The sequence below is a fragment of the Erpetoichthys calabaricus genome, chromosome 11, assembly GCF_900747795.2.
Source record: "Erpetoichthys calabaricus chromosome 11, fErpCal1.3, whole genome shotgun sequence".
NCBI classification, from domain to species: domain Eukaryota; kingdom Metazoa; phylum Chordata; class Cladistia; order Polypteriformes; family Polypteridae; genus Erpetoichthys; species Erpetoichthys calabaricus.
Window position 1 is genome coordinate 76545647 of NC_041404.2, and position 19211 is coordinate 76564857.

Here is a 19211-nt window from a genome sequence, read left to right on the forward strand (position 1 = left end):
AATTAAATGTCAGACTTTTGTAAGGCTTTATTGTCCTGCTTGACCAAAGATGGATCATGCATACGAAAAATTCCACATCTTTTAGCTTCTAGTACCCATTTGCAACACTACCCATACATCTCCAGGATTCTCCAGAGTAACAGATACCCATTTTCAGTGAGTCATTTACCAAAACAAGAATATAATCTTGATCCTATGTTAAATCTTTAAGCTGTTTTATAAATGTATGACAGCATTAGGAAATAAAAATAAATTTGAAATATTACATACCAAAACTAGTATGCAGTCTCTTGTATTATTTAAGAAAACTAGTCTGAATTGAGTAATCTGGTTTGAGAACATTTTTGACTACAAAAAGATGATAAAATACATTTTCTGTCTGGTAGCCACTTTTGCAGATCCATTATGGGAGTTGTATTTAAAAGAATTTTTTCATGATAATCTTTCCCATTTATTTTTTTTTAATAAAATCATTTCAAACAACTGTGTTCAAATTATATTTGATTTTAATTCATCTCTATAACATTTCTGATCACCAGCTCCAGGCACTTTACCCTCTTCCTGTGCTTATAATCCATATACCACTTACTGATTGAGTGATATGTGATGTTACTTTAATGTGTATAATTTTAAATTATTCTTGTAGAAATATATTATACTGTATATGGAAATAGGTATTCTCCATTTTATTAGCAGAGATCAAGTTTTTTGCTAATGACTATCACTTTTGAAGTTGAAAGATGGGTGTATTTATTTATTGATGGAATATTTATTATTACAATTTTTTTAGCATTTGTGAATTGCAAAAACTGTCATAACATGTAACAATAAGTAGCTCATTTACAAAACATATGTATGACTGATTCGTAAATATATCTACAAGAAGAAATAATTTTGACTGTAGAAATACCTAAAGTGCCAGCTTTGCTGTCTCATAGTTCCAGAAGCATGGGTTGAAGTCCCAATCAGATCACTGCCTATCTGTAAATTGTATGTTTTTCATATGCCTCACAATGGTCTGGTGCCCACTGCTGTTAGGATAGGGTTTTCGCTCTAGCTTGTTCAGTATACAGTATGTGTATTTGTTTGCTTTATATCTGACTTAGAAGACAATTATGCATGCACAGTGATACTATTAGCAGGAAAAAAATTCTTTTGATAAATAATGTGTTTGGTTTTACAAAATCAAGCAATTGAAATAACACAATTTTTGTTTCAAGTAGCCAGAATAAGCTTCCATGCCATAAAGTAATAAATGTACCATGTACATTCTGTTTTATAATCTGAAATGTAGAAGGCAATTACTAGCTTACTTTCAGCTTCTGACTTACGTTATTTACAGTATAATACCATTGGGTCTGAAAGAAATAAAGGGATACAGTATTACAGTTTTAAGAATTGTTGCCTTAATTTCTGATTGTGTTCAGTGTTTCTGTGGAAAATATGGTGAGGTGGATGTTAACACTGCAGCTTTGTGGGTTCTGTGTCCTGCATTTCAGTTCCACACAAAGTTGCTGTCGTGATACCAGAATTTTAGTATTCAATACCAATACCAGTGAAATTTCACAGTTTTTGATACCATAGCAAAACCAGAAATCCTATTTAACTGCCTTTTACTGAAAGTGTATACATTATTAAAGTAAATAATATTGTGCCTTTTTTTAACTAGAATATAAAATATGTAAATACTAGTACATTTACATATTTGGCTGATAGCTTTATCCAAGGTGACTTGCAATATTTGAGACGCAATTGGTTACATTACTTTTATTTTTCCATTTAGTGCACAGACAGGTGAAGCAATTTGCTAATGGTCATGCAGTGTCAGTAGGGAGATTTGAACCCACACTGACAGGGTTTGAAGTCCACAGCCTTAACCACTATGCCACACTGCCACATATCTTATGCCTTCACAAATGAAGCAATAAAACCCATCTGAGTAATCACAAACACCTGTGTTATGGTAATTGTCGCAGTTATTATGGTGCCCTGAAATGGGGAGACCATATATAAAAAGTGTAATTTCTACATGGTTTGACTGAAATGTATGCAAATACCCTTAGATTGAAGTCTGCATTGTGCTTTTTAATCACGTCGTAATTGTTTTATTTGTAATTTTAAACTGTGGAGCAGATGGGGAAATAAAGAAGAAATGTATCTTTGTCCAAAACATTCTGGAAGGTACTGTATACACCAGCTATTACTAGTATATGCATTATTATTCATATATGCATAACTTCTTTAAAATTGCATATATAAAGTTCTCTGTTTATTATGTTTTTTACATACTCACCATTTAGATAAATTATGCCTTTTGTTTAAGTTTTAAAATAATTTACAGTATATTTCAAATGTAATTGAAAAGTGGCAAGAAGTTTTAAGAGTCTGTTTTTTTTTTAAAGCAAGGAAGTAATATACAGTTTTAATTAATTATTTTAGCCACAAAAACAGTGCAATAGTGTTTTTTTTTCACCTTCAAAGTAGTCACATTGCTGAAATTCTTAGGGTGTTACAAACAGTTATGTCACGATTGTGGGTATTTTGCAATGTTGCAATATGTTCTGAAATTACCAAAATCTGTCAATCACTTAAATGCTGTTTTTATGAAAAACATTTTGCTGACTGTCAACAAAACACATCACATTCTGACATAAGAATTTTAATCTACTAATATGTCTCTGTTAATTGTGCTAGTTCAGAGTTTATCTTGAAAACAAATTTAACTTTAATAAATTATTTAAAATTTGACTTTAGATGTATTTTAAATACAGTTGATAGTTTTCCATTTTATAAAGTATGGATGATTGTATTGGTTGTATGTTAAGGAAACATAACCCTTTTTGAATTACAAATTATAACTGTATTTAGTGTCGTATCTGGAGGCGAACTCTTGTGATTACATCACTTAGTTGTATTGTGTATTAGTAAACAAGTGCCAAGGGAGTGGCAACCTGTTGCATATTTATTTGCAAATGTGAATAATAATGGCACTGTATAGTAATGCTATGAACAATGCTGCTCTGAATTCTGAAGCTGTATCTGATAAGAGGTTTATTTTTTAAGTTTAATTTCTTTAGGGAATCAATCACCCTATCTATTATGGTTTTAGGGACATTTTGTTCTAAATAAAAAGGACATTTTATACGGTAAGGCAGGTGTTGATATTTTTTTTTTTTGTATTTTTTGTATAGGAGGCACATCATGCAAATGGTCGTCTTTTAGAACAACTGACAGAGTTGGGACAAGAGAGAGATTTTCTTCAACAAGAATTAGAGGAGAGCCGCAAGGTATATTCTGAAACCAAATGCCCTGAACCCTTAGAGATTATTTTTTTCCTTAAATGACAATTTCACATTTTAAATATGTTTCAGCTCAAAATAATATAATGGGTTAATTTTTTTGTGGTCTCATATCAAAAAAAATCTTTTCAGACTGTGTGGTGTAACTGGTATTTTTCCTAAGGCACTCTAACCTTAATAATATTACTTTTATTAACACAGTGATAATAATAATAATAATAATAATAATGCATTTTATTTATAGGGCACTTTACATTAGCAGTAAATCTCAAATTGCAACATTAAAAGTTTAAACAAAGGCAAAGCAAGATAAAAACAGAGATTAAACAACAATTATAACATTCTTGTTAATAAGCTTTCCTAAATAGAAAAGTCTTTAGCTGTTTTTTAAAACAGCCCACAATCTGCTGTGTTCTTAGGCTCTCTGGTAGGGAATTCCAGAGCCGTGGAGCAGCGGCTGCAAGCTTTCGAGGTAACTCGGGCCTCTTCTTCAGGCAAGATCCCTCGAAAGCTTGCATATTGTAATCTTTTTAGTTAGCCAACAAAAGGTGTCATTTTGTTGACTTCTCTTTATTATTAACACATTAATATTAAGTATTGAGTCTTTATTTTTCAGGGAATAAGACTATAACCATTAATCAGGCTTTTGTAAAGTATAAATTTCTGTAAGAATTAGCAAGTTTAATATGTAATATATTTTATACGCACTCTTTCATGTTAAAAACCTTGTGCCTTTTATACTGTGTAAGTTTTACATGTCAGTCATTTTTGTGCTGTTTCAAATTTTATCCTGAGCACAAATTGAACTTTGCCAAACTGTTAAGTTTGACTTTAGATTTATTTTAAATACAGGTTTATAGGGTTGGCTTTTTATAGAGTTTGATATCATTAAGCCTCAAATGAACAAGGTTTTTATTGTTGAGAGATAGAACTGTCTAGGTCTTGAATTAATAAGATCTCATTAAAGTCCATTGAGAACTGATATTAGTAAATTAGATTATAAAATGAGGTTTCCCAGTTGTCAAAAGAAAAAAGCTTGGGAGAGTTCCATTGAGTGGTAAATAATATAACCGGCAGAATGCCATTGCAGAGCGCTTGATGTTGGTAAGAGGTGTGGAAAAGTACTAAAAGCTCCAAACAAAGTAGATTTTAGGTGAGTGTTTCTTAAACTGTGTTCTGAGGTACCCTAGGGTTTTGCAAAACCTTGCTGCATTTCTTTCAGCCATCAGTCATAAAGCCTTGTATCAGCTGTAGCTACTGGAAAAATTAGTGGTGATCAGCATATAGGCAGAATTTAATCCAACACTGATTACATTTCTTGCCACACCGATCAGAGCTTCTCCAAGCCAGTAAGCAGAGGTCCCACTATCTGTCATGATAGTAAATAAATGGTTCTCATTTGATGCATGCAATGTTGTATTTGTCATCATGCATCTAGTTATTACTAAGGTAATAATTACTATATTACCTTTCAGACATACTTAGGTTAAACTTTTTCAAAAGCCCATCACTTCAGGAAACATATAAAACAATATTGACAGTTCTAATAAAGTAGAACGTCTAAAGAAGAAAATTGAAGTTTGGATACAAAGAATTGAAAATAATTTCTTTGATAATTTCAAAACTTAATTGACCAAATGAATGAGGCAAAAAAGTGAAATGAAGTTTACAATTTTAACCAACTAACACTTGGTGTGATCAATAATGACAGACAGTCATTAGGTAAATTTGAAGGCTGTTTTTCTGAAAGTTACGACTCAAGGTTTGTTTTTTTCTTTTTTTTTTTTTTTTTTTTGTGGATTCTGAATTCATTTCATTTCATTGAACAAGTAAAGAATGATCTATTGATGAATTTGTACAAAAAAGTGTGGGAATCTGGTACAAACTACCAAGCCATGTAGTTAAAGCAGACAACTTTTAACACTAGAATTACCAGAGCCTACGAAAAAACTTGTAGATCCGGCCCACCTTAAATCCCATCGCACCTCTCCATCAGCGTCTTTTGTCCTGTAAATGTGCCGATAAAGACAAGCAGCAAGCAGCCTGCTATTCCATCCCCTCACCGCCGCAGACCGTGCACAAAGTTCTCCCAGCTCATGCCTTGATTATCTGGAAGTGAAGTGCTGGAGTTTTAGACTGGAAATAATAGGTCGTTATTTGGAACACATGCATTTCATGTGTGTTCCGTTTCTACAATAATCTGTGTAAACACATTGTTAAAACAGAAATGTTTTTCATATTTTAGTAGTACAGTAAATGACAATATGTTGGCATAACTGGATGCTTAACTAAAATTAACACAATACTGACTCTAAATTAATGTACAGTTGCTTTTAATAAATATTTGTTGCCAAAAAATATATATTTTTTTTTTTCTGGTCTTTTATGCATTTTTAGACAGCAGACAAGCGAAAGTCGATGCTTGATGAGATGGCAATTGAGATGGCACAGGAAAAATCTTTTCATAAGGAAGAGCTGAGCAATGTGCGCCTTCAGCATGAAAAAGAAGTGCTAAGTATCCGGGCAAAATATGAGAGGGAATTGAGGGAGCTGCATGAGGAGAAACACAGGGCCATGGATGAAGTCAAAACCCAGCTTAATGAGGAAAGGGTAATTGAACTCTGCAATAAAGTATAAGAGAAAAGATAATGAAGAGAAGTACAGTATTTTTAAATGGGGAAATGAAATCCTACATGTGAGAATTGAATGACTGATACATGTTTTTTATTTTTCTCTTGAACTGTAATATTCTGGCTTACTTTGGTTCATTGTAACTATAAATTATGATAACAATAGTCAAGCTGTGTTGGTTTGTGACCTGCAAATTATGTCACCTTTTTAGTAAATAGCTGGGTGACCAAATGCCACAGTGGTTAACCCAACTGCCCCATGGTCCCAGAGAAGTGAGTTTGCGTTCTCTTCCTGTGTCTGTTTGAGTTTTCTTCTAGATATACATTTTTCCTCCCATTTTTCCTGTTCATGTTAGGTAAATTGTTAATTTAAAGTAGCTGAGTTGAAGTAAGGGTAAATACAGCATGTGCTGGATGTTTTTCTCTTTTGGCTGAGTGCAGCCAAATTACAGTACACGTTTTTGAGGCAGAACCAGAATGTACGGTTTTATTGTGTGAGTGCCAGAAGATTAACTTGCTTGTACTAAAATATGTGATTTTAGAATCTTCAAGATACTATTCATTAGTTATATGCCTGTTAAATCTGTTTTCATGAACAGTTAAACATGGTCTGGGCTCATGGTTTTTTAAGAATGTTGATTCCTGAAATAAGGCTTCAATACATCTAATGTTCCAAGGTAAATCTGGAGCTAATGAATTCAACCTAGGAGAAATTTACAAAGCATTTCATTAAATGGGATGAAACCTAGATACATCATTATGACCAAGAGTCTAACCAACAGTCAAAACAACTGAAGCATGTGGATTTTCTGACACAATTGAAATTCAAGGTCCAAACGAGATCATGTGCACATTTTATTTATTTTTTTTGTTGCTGAAGGTGTAGTGTGTTTTATTTACACGCCTCGAACGCTTCTTATATCTGATCTGTATTAAACGTGTTTGTTTTGGCATTTGTGGCAGTCAGTAGAAGGTAAGAAATGAGAAAAGCTTTGGACCACCCTGATAGTAATGCAGTGGGCTACAAAGGTAGATCTGCACTGGTCTGGATTTGAAAAAAAAAAAAAAACATGCCTACAGGTTTTTCTTGACCTGTTAAAATGACTGACTTACCTGCATCTGTCCCTCAATCTGAAGTGATTCCTTTGTGGAACTCACTATGTCATTGATGTAGAATCTCTGGTCAGCTAGAGGACTTTGGATGCACAGAAAAGAAAAGTTTTATTTGAATTGCATTGGAAAGCTTTGATAATGTTAAAAATTTTAATTTTATTTTAACTGTTATTTCATCAGGTAATTGCCGTATAGAAAAAATGTTTTGTACTTCCCGGAGCAACTGACTCCTCTTATCAACCTTTTTGACTATGTGGATCTGCTTCCTTAGTTGTAAGCATGTTTCAGTCATAAAAGTTGTGGATGCATTCCACATTGTTTGCATCTGTGGGCATCTAACTTTAAAGTTTAGAAAAAGATCAGAATGTACATTCAAATTTAAATATTTCTTGTTAAAACATACAGAAGGGCTGAATGCACACAAAGTAATAAGGCTTGAGTATTTTATTGTTTTTATAGCACAGAGAGAAGGCGTGCCAAAGATTTGTAACATGTTTAGACATAGTTTTAGATGCAGTTCAGAGAAGCTTGTACAGATTATGCATAAAAGACCATTATCCAACCCGCTATATCCTAACTACAGGGTCATGGGGGGTCTGCTGGAGCAAATCCCAGCCAACACAGGGCTCAAGGCAGGAAATAAACCCCGAGCAGGGCACCAGACCACTGCAGAAGATGAACATGACTATTTAAAAAAAAAACAAAAAAAAAAACTTTTATTTAGGATGTTACAAAATTTAGCTCTTACGTGCACTGCCTTCTCACTTTGTTACTGAAAAGCAATATTCTTGAATTTATATCGGGATGTACATAAATGGACCAAGTCCATAGTATAAAGCAGATTCATTAATGAATGATTTTTTTTGTTTCAGACAAAAATTCAAAAGCTAGAGGGTTTGCAGCATATAGTAGATGAACTCCAGCAACAGATCCAGTCAATGGAGAGTACAAAAGGTTGGTTTGAGCGAAGGCTGAAAGAAGCAGAGGTAAATCCAGTTTAAATGTCCCAATGCATAGTTACTTTAACAACCATGTTTTCTTTAATAGATACCTACCTGTCACACATCTTGCAAAGATAATATCAGTCTTTAGAGGACATGTCTAATGATCACACCATGCTTGAATTCTTTTAGTACTTGTACTTTTTTGCTTTGAAATCTTTTTATGATAAAAATCAATTATAAAGTTAATCTGAATATTTCTCTACTGATGCATCAAAAACTAAATAAGTGAGTTGAAACCAGGCTCTGCAAAAAAAAAAAAGTTTAGAAAGATTGGATTGTCTTGTCTTTTAGGTAGCAGTTCCACTGCTCTCCACCATGTGTCATTGTGTACTAAATAAACTATGCAGTAGCTATTCTGATGTCTTTCCCATTCATGAAAAATACAGGAGTAATTTGTGCCAAAAAAAAATTCTCTTCTAGCTATTTCCAAAGCCTTGTCAAATTTACTCATAAAGTTTACATTGATGTAGCATTCCTGTAAGTGCCCAAAAGCACTTAGGAGTGCATCATCAATTGCTGTAAAGTCACCTTCAGCAGGACTTTGATTTTGTTTCTTGTGGATAATCATTTGGCAGCTGATCCAGGATTTCAATAATGATCTTATAGATCTTTGTGCTCTTAACTTTAATTCATCAGGCATATATCTTGAGAGATGCTATTGTATTCTCGTCCATGATGCACCTTAGAAGACACATACATTTTTGAAGCCTTTTCTTTATACAGTAGAGAATTCCCTGCATTTGACCTTTTAATTGAAGTCTGTTCATTAACCAGTGAAAATACACACTGACTGTCTTTTATCATATTATTGTTATTAGGAACATGTGTACACTTCCTTATCCATGCAATTATCTAATCAACCAATCATGTAGCAGCAGTACAATGCATAAAATCATGCAGATACATGTCAGGAGCTTCATCACATCAAGCACCAAAATGCAGGGAAAAAAATGTGATCTTACTAATTTTGACCATGGCTTGATTGCCATGGTGCCGGACATACTGATTTGAGTATTTCTGTATCTGCTGTCTGTGTCATGTATAATAGTTTACTTAGAATGCTTTGACAAACAAAAAACCTTTAATAAGTGGCAGTTGTTGAGAGAAGTCTGAGGATAATGGCCAGACTGGGTTGTGCTGACAGAAAGGCTACGGTAACTCCGATAACCCCTCTGTACAAGTGTGATGTGCAGAAAGGCACCTCAGAATGTACAACTTGTCGAATTTTGAAGTGGGTGGGCTACAACAGCAGAAGACCAAGTTGGATTCTGCTCCAGTCAGCCAAGAATAGAAAGCCTAGGCTGCAGAGGGCACATGCCAGCCAAAAGTGGACATTTGGAAGACTGTAGAATTACAGCATGGTCTGACGAAACTTGATCTCTGCTGAGACACACAGATGGCATGGTCAGACTTTGGCACCAACAGCATCAATCAATGCCCCCAGTCTGCCTTGTGTCAAATGGTCCAAACATGTAGTTATGGTATATTGGTTTGGGGAATGTTTTCTTGGCACAGTTCAGGCCCATTAATACCAATCAATCATTGGTTGAATGCCACAGCCTATTTGAATATTGTTGCTGACAATCTGCATCATTTTAATGATCACAATTTTTCCATCTTCCAATTACTATTTACAGCAACTGATGCACCATGTCACAAAGCAAAAAGTCCTCTAAAACTGGTTTCATGAACATACAGTAATAGTGGCCTTCCCAGTCACCGGTTGACTATTATAACAGTTTTGGGAGGTGGTAGAATGGGAGTTTCACAGCATGAATGTGTGTCTGTAAAATCTGCGGAAGCTACATGATGCAGTCATGTTAACATCGACCAGAATGTCAAAAAAGAATGTTTTCAACATCTTGTGGAATCCGTGCCACAGAGAACAATAGACTGCTTTGAAAGCAAAAGTAAGCCCTACCCAGTGTTAGTATAGAGTTATTCATTGCTTAGTTAGTGTAAACCTTTATTAAAATTTCTGTTGGAGACATGACCTGATTCTTGTTTAAGCATTAAAATAATTCAGGCAGTTTTTTAAAAATTTGGTGTTAAATGTTCTGCTCCGAGAGTATGGGGTACCGGACCCCCTGATAAGAGCTGTTCGGTCCCTCTACAATTGGTGTCAGAGCTTGGTCCGCATTGCCGGCAGTAAGTCGAACCCGTTTCCAGTGAGAGTTGGACTCTGCCAGGGCTGCCCTTTGTCACCGATTCTGTTCATAACTTTTATGGACAGAATTTCTAGGCGCAGCCAGGGTGTTGAGGGGGTCCGGCTTGGTGGACTCAGGATTGGGTCACTGCTTTTTGCAGATGATGTTGTCCTGTTTGCTTCATCAGGCCGTGATCTTCAGCTCTCTCTGGATCGGTTCGCAGCTGAGTGTGAAGTGGCTGGGATGGGAATCAGCACCTCCAAATCCGAGACCATGGTCCTCAGCCGGAAAAGGGTGCAGTGCCCTCTCAGGGTTGGGAGCGAGATCCTGCCCCAAGTGGAGGAGTTCAAGTATCTCGGGGTCTTGTTCACGAGTGAGGGAAGAATGGAGCGTGAGATCGACAGGCGGATCGGTGCGGCGTCCACAGTGATGCGGGCTCTGCATCGGTCTGTCGTGGTGAAAAAGGAGCTGAGCCATAAGGCAAAGCTCTCAATTTACCAGTCGATCTATGTTCCTACCCTCACCTATGGTCATGAGCTATGGGTAGTGACCGAAAGAATGAGATCGCGAATACAAGCGGCTGAAATGAGTTTTCTCCGCAGGGTGTCTGGGCTCTCCCTTAAAGATAGGGTGAGAAGCTCAATCATCCGGGAGGGGCTCAGAGTAGAGCTGCTGCTCCTCCGCATCGAGAGGAGTCAGATGAGGTGGCTCGGGCATCTGATCAGGATGCCTCCTGGACGCCTCCCTGGTGAGGTGTTCCGGGCACGTCCAACTGGGAGGAGGCCCCGGGGAAGACCCAGGACACGCTGGAGGGACTATGTCTCCCGGCTGGCCTGGGAACGCCTTGGGATTCCCCTGGAAGAGCTAGAAGAAGTGGCTGGGGAGAGGGAAGTCTGGGCATCTCTGCTCAAGCTGCTGCCCCCGCGACCCGACCTCAGATAAGTGGAAGAGGATGGAGGGATGGATGGATGGATGTTAAATGTCATTTCTTTTCAAAAGGCTATAATTAACTTAAAGTATCTGATCATGCAAATCTTTTTATGAGTAATGTACAACTTTTGTGATTCTTATAGGAGGCTATTGAGAAAAACTTGCTGGAGTACCAGGATGAAGTTAAAAAACTACAGGCTGGTCACAATGAAGACCTACAGGTATCAAAGGAAATATCCTTTCAAAATTAGGTCTCTGCACAGCTGAACCATTCAGTGTAGAAGTATTGTTGGATTTACCCAATGCTATAAAAGGATATGGGTCTTATTTCCACTTAACTTGTGATTATTTCTTTTTTCTGTGTTTTAAAGAGGAAAGAAGAAGAAAAAGAGAGCATCAAACAGACACTGGCAGTGATGGAGCATGAGAGGGATGCACATGCTTCGGCTATTGCCGGCTTAAAGCAGGTGTGTGCAAGTGACAATTGTAATATTTTGAAGTCTTTTATAAGTTTTATTTATGTATTTACTTTTAGGCATGGGATACACTAGTGGTTGTTGAGTAGAAGTGCAACCATCACACAGATAAATTCTAGTCTAGGGGATTGACAAATATGGGGTCTAAGCATTCTTTCTGTGCATGTATGTATTTTCTGTTAATAGTTCATAGAGGTTCAATTATTTTAATTGCAAATCTAGGTTGGTCCATTCAAATGTGGGTTGATGGAATCAAGGTTATTATAGGTAATAAAAACTAAAATCAAAACTAAAACTGTTAATAAAAAACATTTTTGAAACTGAATTAAAATAATTAACAAACCCATAATGAAAAACTAAAGCTGTATTAAAGTAGCTGAAAAAACTAACTGAAATAAAGTAACAATTTACTGCATTTACACAGTGTCTAACCTTGGCTACAGGGGTTCCGAAATTAATCAAAATATATTAAGAATATCATATTTGGTTTTTGAATAAATATTCCTGCCATTATTCATTAACCCTTGTAACTTTATCTCTAAAACAGAAATTCATCAACCACGAGTCGCCCTCATATATTCATGCAGTGAATGGCGGGTGTTGACATAGCATTTGCAGTGACAGAGCAAACTGAATACGAGCGTATAAAGCATGTGATGAAAGAAGCAATTTACAGTGTGATAACTGACAGTTCTTCAGGAGCTGATAGTGATAGCTTGATAGATACTGGTTCAAGTTTTAGTGAAGCATACAAAGGTGATGGCTTTGCTTGTAATGTGCTCTGCAACTTTCAAAGCTGCTGTTCACTGGATCTCCGGGGCTCAAGAAAGAAGTATTAGATACAAATAATCCCTTACAGAGTTTCAGACTGCTCTTAAATGATGGCATGTTAGCTGTAATTCTGACTGAGCCAAACATACAGTATGTACACAGCAGCTAATAAACTGCAGCACACACTAAGCCAAATTCCAGGCTGCACATGAATCTGATGTCTGTTATGATGAGATGCCGTATTTCTTAGTGCTTCTTGTATATCAAGATGTAATTCAAACACCTGAAGTCGGAATGTGCTGTTGAACAAAACCTTTACTGTATGGACAGAAAAATCTCAAGTGAGTAACGTTTCAATTCACTTGTCAGGTGTCTACGTTTTGTTGACAGTAATTCATCCGCCACTTTGAACTGAAGAAATTCTTTTTGAAATAAAACGGCACTGATTGAGAGATTGATGGTCAACATGCAAGATCAGCATAATGTTGCTGATCAATCACTTTTGCTTTAGAAAGGTCGTTCAGCAACGAAGCAATACAAACATAGAATTCCTTAGTTGGCAATGTGTAGTCTGCCAACTGGTGAAAAACTAAACCTACTAATGTGTTTTTGAATTTATTATTTATTCATTTCTTTTGTTTAGTTTGCATTCACACCTCGAAATACATGATATTTTGAAAATAATCCAGTGGCAGAATTATGTTTTAAATATTTGTCCCCCTCTTTTCAATCTCGCACTTTCCATCAAAATAGATAGTTGAAATGTCATACTTTTTTGTTCTTAACATCATACATATAGTATTGTTACAATAGGCTGACACCCTGTCCAAGGATTTGTCCCGCTTGCAACCAAAGCTGCTGGGATAGGCTGCAGGTTTCCTGAGATCCTGCTCTGGATAAGCGTATTTAGAAGATATATTTATTGCTCCTAATCTCAGATGTTGTTTGTGGCTGTCCATACTCCTATTACCTGCTGTTACTCTGCTCATTAAGAGTTTATTAAGTCTTATGCAAGTCTCAGTACCCTTAATCTTGACACGACATGCTTGTTTTTCTTTGTTTCCCTCAATGAAGCTAGGTAGGGTCTGTACACTGATTGAAGCCTAAGAGCCCTATTCTTTCTAAGCCCCCATAATATTCATAATCACACTTTTCTGATTTTTGATATCTTTTCAGGCCTACAGGTGGCAAAATTCTGTTTATAAATTGTATGTGCCTGAAATGGAATGAGAGATCAATATGGCTGGTAGAAAATAACAGAGCCTGGTATTGGAGATTTTTGAATACGATATTGAACACATTAATTGCAAACTCATTGTCTTGGAGTTGGATATGTTGTGTGCTGTAGACATTTAGGGTAAAAAGCCCTGAAACATATTAATATTCACTTAAGTTTCATTACAAATTACATTCTGGGCAAGAAAAGGAAAAGATGAAACATTCTAATAGTCAGCGCACATTTGTTCAGCACAAATGACATAGAAAATATTTAAAAAATTTCAAAATTGTATAAAAAATTTGTTCATATTCAGAAACTGGTTTTGATTATGCTTGTTTTTAACTGACTAAAACAACACCAGATAGTAAACCATGTAGTGTAGTAAGCTTCCACTAACATTAAATTTATATCCAAACCTATCAAGTGTACAGTTCTGTCTGATTGTGACACAAAACTGTACTCCATAGCAGTTCTTTAACCATACCATAATTACTGAAACTAATATATACTGCCGTAGCATACGGCAGTGTAAGAACAGGAATGGAAAACGGTGAGAAAGGAATTCAGAAGTCAAGAAGAAATAAATACTTCTTGAAAGACGCAGTTGTTCATAGGTGTTTTGGTGGAGAAGACATATAATGAGTCGATAGGTCTAACCCTAGAAAAAGCCACATACAACTGACTGTGGCTGAAGACTGGTATCATGTCTGTGCTCTGGTCTTTGGCTATCCGACAGTGCATGTAGAATTTCCGGCCAAGCAGGATTACATGTGAAAGTGATAAATAAATCAGGCTTTCCGAATTTACGTACTATGGCCATGGCATCCTGATAGTTTTGTTGCATATATCTTGGACTTCTGGAAATGTGGACGGTAATATGATCATTTTGCCTACACATAAGTTATTTTCAGCGTTTGCTTGCAGTGCATCTGATAGTCCTTTGTATTGTTCCATGCGCAGATCTTGTTGATGTAATCTGAGATAGTTGAGACGCGCACCCTCTGTTTTAACATACGCATCTACGACATACTTTTGGAATAGTTTACCGCTGGAGTGCAAAATACTAAATGTATTCCTCATTGCTAATCTGTACGCGTAAAATTGGCATTTAGTAAGCCTTATTCGCTTGGCGGTTATTTTATTGGGAACATGTTGTAAATCTTTGTGCCAGCCAACGTCTCCGTAAGGGAATAAAAGTGGGTAAACCATAGGATCGCAAGTCATATTGAGCATGGAAATCTGTTTACAGGAGTTGCCTAAGGGATAGATGCAAATGTCCCTTTCAGCAGGCGGTTCGCCATCTTCTCCGACTAAAATCACTGCAACATCGGTGTGACATGTTAGGGCATTGTAACGTCATAAATCCTGCCTAGGGTTTTCCTTGAAAACCATTTGTACAGATGCTGTTGGATTGGACTGAGCGATTTCATGCATGTGTTTGTATGATTTAGCGAAGAGGTTGATGGTTCTGAGCATGAAATCTAGCTGGAGAAGTAAATTTTCGCTGCATGCAGAGTTTGCTCTATTTTGTAAGCATACTTCAGTAGCTTGCACTGTGTCAAAAACATACAACTGTCCATATCCAGGAGAGGTAGAAGTGTATTTGAAAACAGTATGGTCTGTGGCCAGAAGGTTGAGTTATCTGTGCACCCATGTAAGCAAATGCTAGAGAAGAGTTGTATTCTCAAATGTGTTCACAAAAATTTTTAGCTTCTGATGTTTGCTGTGTAAGAAGCTGTTGTAAAGACACAGGTGGCTCCTGCAAAGGTGGCAAAGCTACTTTACCATTGTGGCAGCACCTCGAGTACTTGTTGGATGTATTATGCTCAGCAGGCCAGTATAGTGCATGATAGTGTTTGCACTGCTGGTCTGGAGTCCCAGTGTTGTACTCTTGGACGGGAAGACAGCAATTAGGTGAACAAGTACCTGTGGTAATGGGAAAAGGATTGTGTGTATGTCTGCTGAGACTGAGTTGGTTTGGAAACGTTGCTTTGCAGATGTTGCATTGCAAGAGTTGTGAATGAGTTTTGTTGTGTTTAGTCAGAAAATCCTGTGTAGTGAACTACTTCTTGCATTTCTGGCACTCATATAGTTGTTGGGAAGAATGCGTTTTCTTGTGTTTAGCAAGTGAGGTTCGCGTTTGAAAAGTTTTGTTGCAGGAATCGCACTGGAAGAATGTGTTACTGGAGTGGGAGTCAGGTAATTTTTGCAGCAGAGTGAATTTTTGTGTGTTTGTGAAGATAGTTTTGCGCTGTGAAACATTTTGTGCAAGTGTGACACTGAAACAATTTGTCATTGCAGTGAATTTTCTTGTGTTTGGCAAGGCTGGGTTTTGTTTTGAAAGGTTTACTACAAATGTCACAGAGGAAGGTTGAACCAGTAAATGAAACTATAGTGTTTTGTGGAAGACAAGAATTACTGAGGACTGATGTGTTGGTGTTATCAGACATTATATGCTGCTGTGGAGACATGATCGGAATTGGTAGGAGAGCTTCATAGTGGCCATTGTCCAGTTGTCCTGAGTACAGAAGGTAAATGAAGAGAGTATTTCCAGAATTGTAAATGCAAGGCGGGATGTTGGGGTCGTGTTTGAAGTAAATGACAATGGTAGCATGGAGAATCTCTGAAAGAGCTTGTATTTCAGCTTCACCACCATAACCTCCAGATGTTGCCATGTATTGGTAGTACTCCTGACTTGTTGTGATAACTCGATTTGCATTGGAAAGAACAACAGGAAGAACGTCTCCAACTCTGTCCCAATGTGATGCAACGAAATCTACTGCCCTATGTCATAGTGAGAGTGCATTGCCTTCGTCAACCATTTGTGTCAAGAAATAACCCACTGATAGGAACAGGCAGTTGCTGGATCCCGGAATAGAGATGACGTTGTACAAAAACCCGTCACTGTTGTTCATTTTATAACAAAGGCTTAGGAAACAACCGTTGCAGTATAACAAAAATAGCAAGGTGTATGGGAGGCTGCAGGCAGCATGGGGAAGGGTTTGGAAGAGGACGAATAGGAATCGAGAAATGCCGTGTTGGCTGCGTGTGGGTGGGACCGGTTTTGAAGAGGAGCCGCAGGCTGTGGGGGCAAGGGTTTGGAAGAGGACGAATAGAAATCGTTAAATGCCGTGTCGGCTGCGTGTGGGCGGGACCAGTTTTGAAGAGGAGCTGCAGACAGCGTGGGGAAGGGTTTGGAAGAGGACAGATAGGAATCGAGAAATGCCATGTCGGTTGTGTGTGGGCGGGACCGGTTTTGAAGTAGAAGCAAGACGAACCAGAAGAGAAATATATATATATATATAAAAGAGATAAAAATAAAATAAAAATATCTTTGTGAAAAAAAAACAAAATTAAAACTAAACATACACAATGAAGTAAAACTAAACTGTATTTCCAAGTAAGATCAGAAATATAGAAATAAAAACTAATATAAAAGGGTAAAACTTATAATAACCTTGGATTGAATAATGTGATACATATATAATTTTGCTGTTTGAATTGCTTTAGGTGCGACTGAACAGGTAATGTTATAGAAAATTAAGAGAAGGATTTTCATGGGCAATTTTTGACTGAGAATGCATAAATTGAACAAGTCCTCTAATAAGAGTCTACATATTTTATACTTTTAAGGATATATAGAGAGTATTGTCCACTATAATGCTTGTAAAAATTCACCCATCCTAACTCAACAGTTGTAAGGTATGTGTTTTAAGAATTAATTATATCTAATAAGACAGTATTTCACTTATTTCTTCTTAATTTTCTTTAGGAAATCAAAGACACTTTAGATGGGCAGAGAATCCTGGAGAAAAAGGGTAGCTCAGCAGTAAGTGTGATAATTTAACTCATTATCCTTTTGTTTTGTTGGTGTAGTTTCTGTCTTTCTAATTTAATAGGTAACCAGAAGCTTATTTCTGTCCTCCATAGCTAAAAGACCTGAAGCGGCAACTTCATTTGGAGCGAAAACGAGCAGATAAGCTTCAAGAACGTCTTCAGGAGATCTTGACCAACACCAAAACCAGAACAGGTTAGCATAGCTGTTTGTGTGTAAACATTTTGCTCTTTGTACAAATGTTAAATATCATTTGGTCATGACCTCCTTGAATTTTAGTAATATTTTAATATTTGACAAATTGTCCCTTTCTGAATGTATAATAATATACTGTTGGTTTTAGTATGATTTTTTTTTTTTTTTTTATATATATAAAGTGCATGAAATGTGAATTAATAGAGCTTTTTAGGTTAAATTACCAAACAACCCACATTTTTCCGTCGTAAAGGATCACAAGTTCAATTTCTGCACCTCTTTGGAAGATAAGGGTTATCCTTCTTTACAAATCAAAGGTGAGCCCTTGGACCTAAAACCTAAGATGCTCTAACCATGGAAATTTTTTTGAACGATACCTCATTTTCCTCTTCATTATTGAGAGGTCTTAGGTTTTGTTTAAATACTTTTCTATCAAATTTCCAAGCTGGATGTGTATTCACTTACATTTCCTACTCTGGCAATACAAAGGCATCAACTTTTGTGTTTCTAAATGAAAGTATATTTGCTGATGGGTAACATTCTTATGATTTGTACTTCCTTGTTATGGTGTTAGGGGACATTCTTATGATTTCTACTTCTTTGTTGTGGTGTTATTTTGGCTCAGGCAACATACTTGTGAAATGCTGCTCTTTTACTTTAAAAGTAATTGATTATGGAAGAGATTTTAAAAGCTATTCGGGAAGCATCTTAAAAAGTCATTCCACCCATTTTCAAATTTCTTTTGACCTCTTCTTTTGGTAAAAAAGAAGGGCATGTCAGAATTAATGTATAACATAGCTTTTTGGCCTGTGCTCTTAATTTTCAAAATTGATATCTAAAAATCAGATTTAGTTTGCAATATACAGTGCCTCTCCATAATGTCTGGGACAAAGACATGGTTTTTCCTAGATTTGCCTCTCTGCTCCTCGTTTATATTTTCTAAAATCAAACAATTCAGATATGATTATAGTACACATTGCAGACTTTAATTTAAGAGTAGAGCACTTTGTTGCATATCCCTTGCATGCAACTACTGCCTTTGTTCCCCCCCCATTTCAGGGAGCCATAATATGTCATTGCTTCATTAGTGCAGGCATAATATAACTACTAATTGTATAGTTGCCATTGTTCTGCAAGAGGACAAGAGCTGTGCCATAGAAGCCATTATGAAGTTGAAAAACGAGGATAAAACCATTAGAGATATTGGTAAAAACCAAGTATTACCAAGAATCAACTGTCTGGAATATCATTAAGAAGAAAATCACAAAGGGACTGTTAGGCTAAGAAAGACCTCCTCCGCTAATGACAGAAGAATCTTTACTATGGTAATGGTAAAGTCTTTCCGACAGATAATAAAACCAGAATGAAGATGTGCATGTGTCAGAGACTACTATCCACAGAAGACTTCATGAACAGATATACGAGGCCACACTGCAAAATTTAAGCCACTAGCTTTCCACAAAAACAGGCCAGTCAGATTACAGTTTGGAAAAAAAAAAAAAGTATTTAAAAAAAGAGCTTGCAGAATTCTGGAAAAAAAATCTCTTGTCGACAGACAAGACAAAGATGAACCTGTATCAGAGTGATGGCAA

The 19211-nt window shown here is 36.5% G+C and overlaps 1 protein-coding gene across 3 annotated transcripts in view; it reads left to right on the forward strand.

Annotated features, from left to right (window-relative positions):
• gripap1 (GRIP1 associated protein 1) overlaps positions 1-19211 on the forward strand; it is a 224024-nt gene that overhangs the window by 80039 nt on the left and 124774 nt on the right. For all 3 annotated transcript variants that reach the window (XM_028813383.2, XM_028813384.2, XM_051933793.1), the window contains 7 exons: positions 3192-3287; positions 5697-5909; positions 7915-8028; positions 11267-11344; positions 11495-11590; positions 17362-17418; positions 17520-17619. In XM_028813383.2, the coding sequence (XP_028669216.1) occupies positions 3192-3287; positions 5697-5909; positions 7915-8028; positions 11267-11344; positions 11495-11590; positions 17362-17418; positions 17520-17619 (754 nt within the window). The remainder of the gene's footprint in view (positions 1-3191; positions 3288-5696; positions 5910-7914; positions 8029-11266; positions 11345-11494; positions 11591-17361; positions 17419-17519; positions 17620-19211) is intronic.